Below are 8,549 nucleotides of genomic sequence, written 5' to 3'. Positions count from 1 at the left end.
CTTTCAAGATTATCCATTTGAATATGATTATAATTGACCTAGACATGGAAAAATGATAATGTCATAAAAGTTGGGGGACGGAAATGTGCAGGGTCTAGATAAGGTACTATATATAATATTCATACTTGCACTTAAAAGTATTTTCATACCCAAACAAATACTCATATGAGTAGTAACTTTACTACCCGTGTTTTTTTCGTCTGATACCTAAATGTTTGTACTTGAATCCCTTATCGTACTTTAATTAATTATGATTAAAAAGAGTGAGGTGGTGGGATATTTTGTCATTTGTGGGCGTGAACAAAAACTGAGGGTGCTATGTGTGTGGGAACAAAATCACAAAGGAGGAAAATGTGAGAAAGAAAGATACATGAGACATATTTATTTATTTTTACGTTATATATATTTTTAAGATATTTAACAAATGAGATTAAAGAAAAGCTACATAGTTAATTGGTATTTTGTATATTTAAGATTTTATAAATAAAAATTAAACATTTGAGTCTCCTCTTTACTTAATTATAAGGAAACTAATATTATCACCGCTAACAACACCATTAACACCATTGTGGTTCCGGTATATTCTAAGTTACTCTTAAATTTAATAAATCTAAGGACAAGATATAGTTAAGGGATTGTGATAGCCTTTAGATTTCTTACGTTACATTCGATTCTTTATATTAAAAACAAATGATCAATAAAAATAATTAAATTACTTAATTATAATTAATAATGTCATAAATTTTAATTTATTCTAAAAATATCCTTTAAATTAATTAGTTTGTGTAGTGATTACATTTAATGATACCATACTTCCACTAATAAATGTACTTTATTGTTAATAAACCAATAAATAGATGAAAAATGAGTGTGACTCAAGATTTGCTAAATATGACTCATTTTATGAATGAAGCACATAATGTTATAAACATCTATCCTTGGGAATTGAACCATGTGGGTTAGAGATGTGGTGGGATGCAAAATTTCTCAACAATATAGATACAAAATTTCTGCAACACCCATCTCGTGTACAATTCTCTCTCCCAAAATCACATTCTCATTGTTCTACAAGAAAATATATTGTTGAAAAATATTCAAGTTTCACATTAGTTGTTTCATTTTTTGGAATATAATTTATATATTTGTTGGACAATTTCACTTAATATCAATTGATTTTAAGATAAAATTTAACATGATATGTTCTTGGGACCTCGCCCCCAAACTAGAATATGTAAATGAGAAACAATCCTCACCTTTTCACCTAACTTTTAGGATTGAGTTAGACTTCTCACATTATTCACTCTAATAAATATGATAGAAAGGAAAATTAACATGAAAATATATTTTAATCTTTAATGTGAAGGATAAGGAGAGGGGTCGCGTTACAGTATTCTCTTATATATAAAATACATCAAGCATGCTAACCAGTATGGTTTTGTATTTCGTACGGACTTCACCTTCCTTAGGTTCATCAATTTCTATATCCACCCATTATAGAACTTTTAATGTCATGTCATCAAAAGAAGAAACGCAATGAGTGACTATGCGAGTAATTAGTTAGAGTGAATCTCATCCATCAAAAGAAGAAAAATACGTGAGTGAGAGTGAAAGAGTTCTTACCTCAGGATGACCCTGTTCCTCAAACCTAATAACTTTCACCATTTTGTTTTTGTCTTTTTCTTGGTGGACTCATCATGCTTTCTCTATCAAGATCCAAAAGTTGAAGAAAATGAGAGATACCTTCAAGCTCAATCCAAAAGACTCTCACACTCCAAAATTTGAAAATTAACAAAATGGGGGAAGAATACACATTTATTACAGTGTAACGAACTAACTAGTCAACCTTTCTGTCTCCCGATCTCGCCTTTCCTCTTTCTATAAGAAACAAATTTTAATATAACTATAAAAAAGATTAGAGGCAATACTTTCTAAAAAAATATTATTATTATTATTATTAATAAAAAAAATTGTAATGGCCAAGTAATTAATTTATGTGGGTGACGAAAATATATGACATTCCATCCAAAAAAAAAAATGACACTTTGTAGGTGTAATTTATAGGAGTAACTCTCGTCATTACCTTTCATATAGATGTATATTATAATAAAATAAAAGTTAAATATTTATTTGGTATTTATAGTTTCACGATTTATATTTTTTTAGTTTTTATAGTTTGAAAGTGATTTTTTTAATTTTTATAATTTATATTTTAATTTTCTTTTTGTCCTTATAGTTTAAAAGTGGTCTTTTTAATCCTTGTAATTTGTATTTTAATTCTTCTTTTGTTCCTATAATTTGAAAATGATCTTTTTAGTTCCTATAATTTATATTTTAATTATCTTTTAGTTCTTATTAAAAAAAATATATAAAAATAATTAGTTACAAATTAGTTATAAATTATCAACTATTTTTTTTATTAAAATTATCTTGCGATAAATTAATTACGAATTACTTGCTAATATTTTTGTAGTTAATTGTAATTGATAATATATTACTCATATTTTGATGGTAAAGACTAAAAGGAGATTAAAATATAAAATATAGGGACTAAAAAGATCACTTTCAAACTATAGGGACTAAAAGAAAATTAAAATGCAAATTATAAGAACTAAAAAAATTACTTTCAAATTATATAAACTAAAAGAGAATTAAAATGTAAATTATAGAAACTAAAAAATCACTTTCAAACTATAGGAACTAAAAAGATATGAATCATGAAACTATAAAGACTAAAAATGTATGAATCGTGAAACTATAGAGATCAAATGAGTAATATAATTAAATCAAAAATAAATAAGAAAATCATTTGCTAATTTTTATTATGTAATTATTTCATTACAAATTTATATTTATAAGTTTCTATGACTTTCATATATTATTCATTTACAAATATTTTCTAATACTATATTTAAATTCATATTATGTATTCTCATTAAATATTTTTCTAAGCGATATAATGATATCCATATAATTTTGAACTCATACAAAATTACTGTTAGAAAAAAGAGAAGAGGATACTATAAAGAATAAAGGAAATTCTCTTTGACACACTTGATTATATGATTTTGTGCTCCATTTATAATCAATAGACATTATACAACTCTTCAATTAAATCACTAAATGGACATATATAATGTCATAACCCATAAAAAACATAATGGTTACATAAGAATAATATCCCTTAATACTTATTAAATCACAATCATTTATATTCTAATAGTAACTCATGACTTTTATTTTTTCTAATTATTATAATTTCTAACAAATACAAGAGAGATTATTTAATTTGTTATGATCTAAAACTACCAAAAGATTTTGCTCCTAAAAATAAAGGTAAGCCTTATTACATGTTCTTCAATTTTACTGTTATGTTCTAGTGATGCCCTTTGCAATTATATACTGTATACTAAGTAACAAAAGTGAAACTTTTGGACTTGTTGTCTTAATTATTATTCTTGGGATGGTTCCAGTGAAAAAGTATTGTCTGCTCTTATATTGCAGACACATGACTCTTGAATATGATGGATGGATACATTTGGATCTCCTACGAAGCTTAAGAGTAGGAGATTGCTCCTGACTCAGAAAGCACCGTGACTATTGACTGTGCCATGCATTCATTGTTCAAGTTTCTTGGTTAATGTTTTCTTTTGTGTTTTTTGCTGAAACACTATAATGGTTAATTCGATACTAGCTATTATCTTAAAGACTCTTGGATTGTACTTCTCCAGTGAAGTCATCTTCGACTTTGATACTTGTGTTCTACTCTTTATTTTTTTTCAAGAATTAGTGAGAAAGGACCATTGAAACACATTAAATATGTTCAAAAAAAGAATTATTCCATGCAAAATCTGACGTGTAGCTAGATTTCATCATGTCAAAATTGCGGCTGTGTTTTTTCCCCCTACTTGCAACCACTTAAGGAAAGAAAGAATGATATTGTGGTCTAATTCATGTGTATATGATGAATTAATTGACCAATGGATAAGATTGATGGATAAAATTAAAAATAAGGATTCAACGCCCCACTTTACTTGCCACCATACTGGAAAAAAAAAGTCACTTCTACAAGTTTAAATAATATCTTTAATCCAAGACAATTTGATTATGGGATTTCAAAAATAATTAAGAGATAAAGAAGATAGTATTCATTCTAGTAGAGAGATTTTCCCTCCAATGGGTAGTTGTCTAAATTTTTCATAGAGAAAATTTGTCATGCAATTCGTCGAAGAGCGTGTATCCTCTCTAGTACTAGATAGGTCCCAATGTCTAGATTTTGTGAATGAATTTCAAGTTTAGTCCAATTATAGCTGATTGCTACTTTGAAACATATGCAATATCAGTCCTTGTTGTGATAAATTAATTAGTCACAACATTTATTCTTTTTGTATAATTGTCATTTACTTAAATCTGGGTCACGTTATCATGGTATATCCTGCAGATAAAGTAATTAATAAGAATACATATTTTAATTCAAAATTATTTTTGGCCAATCACCTGCACAGGAAATCAGAATCTAAGTGTAAACTTATCACCAGCTAGAAACCTTGATGATATATATCAAGAGGTCTAGATAAGATAATTGAAGAAGATGTATGAATATTATAAAATCTTTGATATTATATTCAATTTCTAAAAAAAAAAAAAACCTTAATGATGTTAATATGCAACCATATAGCAGAGTAATGATAATCATGTGCTCCTTCTCTCCCTTGCACTCTTCATATTCGTACGCATTACCTTATCAACAGTCATGTGAATTTTTGCATCAAAATTTCTCTTCAGACATATAAGTTAACAGCTTTGCACTATCATTAAAAAAAATAGCTTTGCACATGGTGCAAACTGCAAACCATACGCACCACTTTTAAGTCATATTTTCCCATCCTGTATGTTTCCTAAACCTTTTCATAATTGTTTCAATTCCTTTAAATAAGTGTAGAGGGATACTTCAATTCCTTTACAAAAAATTACTTTTAATTTGCCAAGGTAAAATTACATAAATGTTCAAGCACGCTCAATCAAAATCATACATGCATTTGTTTAAAGCATATATCCTGTTACATTCATGATGAATCATTCATGATTTTCCATGCTGATTGAGATGTAGAGAATAAGATAAAAATCGGTTAATAAGGAAAGAAAATTAGATTATAAGAGAATTATAGAAAACCAACACCAATATATCTCGAGTGAATGTTAAACTTGAAATAAAACAACTGCTATACTATTAATTTCTGTGTGACTATTACTACCATCCCAACAACCGCCATCACTATCTGTTTGAACATATGGCAACTAGCCAACTACTATTCTAATCAATATATATTCATCGTTAAGGGTCTTCGTACCACTTCATACTCAACCCCACATCATCATTGAATCTCTACTTCACAAGCACAAGAGAATAAAAAGGTAAAAAGAAGTAAAAAAAATACAAATATATTTTTCATGTAAAATATTCATATTTCAGTTTATAACCTAAAAATTATTTTTTTATTTTATTTTTTCATATGAGTTTTGATCCATTAAGTGATGACATTTCAAAGTTAATAAAATATCATATCATCAATTAAGTGATGATCTTGCAAGCTAATAAAATATCATTTTATCACTTAATAAATTTAGACTGATCATGAAAAATAAGTATATTATATAAGTATGAAAAATATATAATAAAATAAAAGTTAAAAAATGTTATATAGTAAAATAAAATATAAAAAATATTTTTTAGGTTGTAAACTGAAAAATAAGTATATTATATAAGTATGAAAAATATATTTAAGAAAAAAATTCAAATCATGAACATAAACTATGAATGAGGGAAATTATAATTATCAAACTAGAAGCCAACCTCAAATGTTTGACAAGTCCAGAACCATGATTTGCAGACATATCAGACTCTAGTGACCACTCGGATCTGAAATTAGGGTTTGAGCCATATAGAGATTGCACCCCTTTTATGTCATCAATATTCAAATCAGCCCTCTTATCTCTAGGCCTCAAACTTGGATACATCACAGCCTCTTTTAACGAACTATGAGACAACCCTAACAAGTGTCCAATCTCATGTGTGGCCACCGACTCCAAGTCCACTGCCACCTCCGACGCGGTCGACCGGAAGTCATCCACGGCCCACGTCTCGGCCGCGTCTAGGTGGAGGCGGCCGATCTCTGGCGAGAAGGAGTGGGCCAGCACTCCAAGCTCTCCATCAAAGGGCTCACCATCGCCATGCTCCGCATTGTAAAACCCTATTTTTATGTCCGTGAGTTCAAAGTCACTCACCTCAACAAAGCTAACCGGAATAACCGAAGCCCACCTCATGAATGCACGTTGGAATGCCTCTATTATCTCCTTCTTGCTCAAACTATGGATCATGTTCTCACGTGAGAAGGCATAGGTTAGTGTCATTGGCATGGAACGTGACCAACGTGGTTTTCCCGGGAAAAACACAAAATTCTTTGTTGAATGCACGTTGTGAACGTGATTGTGATGATGATTGTGATTGTGGGGTGTTGTGTCATTTGTGTCTGGATCACCGCATCTTGGTGTGATCATTTGAGAAACCGTGTTGGAATCGAGCTTCCCGGTTACTTGGAGTCCAAGGTTTCGTTGGTATCTAACGAGAGCTAATTCCAACGTGGCATCAAATTCATCACTGAAACTAGTATTGCTCTTTTGTAATAAGTACCCGAAACGATGGAGGTAACGTTTGAATTGCGATATGCCCGTGATTTTGGTGCCTCTTCTAGCATTGTTGAGGCTCTGAATAATGTTGTGGTTTGTGATGGCTATTTTGGTGGCTGATTGTGTTAGTATTGTTGTTGAAGCATTAATGTGTGAAGGTGATAAGAGGAGGAGAATGAAGAAGAACGTGAAGGAATATCTGAGTGAAAGGAACATGGTTGTTGCTTAGAGGTTGTGGATTTTGGAGGGATATATAGATGGAAGCTTTAATGCAAAGCATAATATATATAGGGTCAACTTTATAGAACAGGGATTAATTAAATAATCATTATAACCATTTTGGAACATATTGATTTGCATATGATGATTCATATATAGTTATGGGTACACGGATAAGACTAATATTTCAGAGAGAAAATTTGATGAAAACTCATTATGTTATAAAACTATATTCACATTCATTATGTTATAAAACACTTAGATAAAGAAAAAAAATAAGAAAAGAAAATATAAATATTATCGGATTTATGTTGTGATAAAAAGAAAAAATATAAAAAAATAAGAAATATTAATGGAGTGTTAAAATAAGTGAATATTTATATATCATTATTCTTTAGAAATATGGTAAATCATGGCCAAAATCTCGTATTCATCGTCGTGATATTTTTTTTTAGTTGATAGATTTTGCATGATTTTATCACCATATGGAAGGTATTGACAGTTAACTATATTAAAAGAAACGCATTTAATTCGCATAAATACTTTAAAAGTAAAAGTAACAAGAATTTCACTATCATTTTATTTCTACAAGCCTTTTTCACAGGTGTGATTAGTTGTTTTTTAAAGTAATACAAAATTGTTCCTCCTCGACTCGTCGTAAGTTTTCATGTTTTCATTTATAGAATTTTTCTTTTCTGATGACAACCATAAATCCAGTCTTTAGAGATGTCTCAGTTATTTTAATCAATGGCTTAAACACACTCCAAATTACTGTATCACTTATTTAAGACATATACACCAGACATTCATTTAATATCTTTTCATAGGAATTTATAGGTACGTGCTTTATTATAAGTTTTGGAAAGGTGATTGATTTGTTTTTATAAAATATAGTATAGTCGTTAATAAATAAATGGATATTATTTTCAAATTTCATATAGCCTTTTCCTTAGTGCCACAGTCTGCACTAGGCCACTAGCCCTTTTAATTTATTTCACTTGTGAAATGATCTTTTTTTTTTCCTTTATTATACAGTTCGATCACTTACTATTATAATTTTCTTATAACTTTTCCTATATTTTCTGTTTTTGCATTAAACAATTCTTAGACTAAGATAATTAGTAATACCTGGTTGATAAATTTGTGTCACCTTCCGGAATTGCTTTATGTGCCATGAAGTAACTTAAAAAACAAGGCAAATTCATTTGAATGGGTGCAAGTAGGAACGAATAACTGAGAACTAGTTGTCCAAACTTGCAGATAACTTATTTCAAGATAAAGTGGCGATTCAGGTCTAACAGACACACTTGTCTAGAGTTGTTTTCTCTTCAAGGAGGGGAAAGACTCAATGCTCGATCTATACAAGTTAGTTACACTCCATCATTATTGGTTGTTGAACTTGTCTTTCTCTCACATCTTTTAAACGTATTGTTTACTCAAAGTCCCAAACTTACTAAAAAATATTAAATATAAATAAAAAACAAGGGCAATTCTACAAAGCGTCTTTTTATATGGCTTTGATGAACGTGAAGAACAATCAACATTTAAATTAGGATTTGGGAAATTATTTCATATGCAAGCTCCCCTGAATATATCGAATAAATTAGAAAATTGATGTTTTATTCTCTCACCTTCTCAGTAGAAAA

General features: G+C 29.4%; 1 protein-coding gene across 1 annotated transcript; it reads right to left on the bottom strand.

The window, feature by feature from the left end:
• Nucleotides 1–1,386: 1,386 nt before the first annotated feature.
• On the bottom strand, nucleotides 1,387–6,927 carry LOC100816597 (metalloendoproteinase 4-MMP). Its single transcript, XM_014773708.2, has 3 exons — nucleotides 5,852–6,927; nucleotides 1,621–1,703; nucleotides 1,387–1,499 (listed from the first exon to the last, which is right to left on the bottom strand). Exons 1-2 carry the CDS (start codon nucleotides 6,898–6,900, stop codon nucleotides 1,646–1,648), a joined length of 1,107 nt encoding a protein of 368 aa, XP_014629194.2. The 5' UTR covers nucleotides 6,901–6,927; the 3' UTR covers nucleotides 1,387–1,499; nucleotides 1,621–1,645.
• Nucleotides 6,928–8,549: the final 1,622 nt, after the last annotated feature.

The sequence above is a fragment of the Glycine max genome, chromosome 3, assembly GCF_000004515.6.
Source record: "Glycine max cultivar Williams 82 chromosome 3, Glycine_max_v4.0, whole genome shotgun sequence".
In the NCBI taxonomy this organism is placed as follows: domain Eukaryota; kingdom Viridiplantae; phylum Streptophyta; class Magnoliopsida; order Fabales; family Fabaceae; genus Glycine; species Glycine max.
Note: the sequence above shows the minus strand (reverse complement) of the source record. Positions and strands in the feature narration are given on the sequence as shown.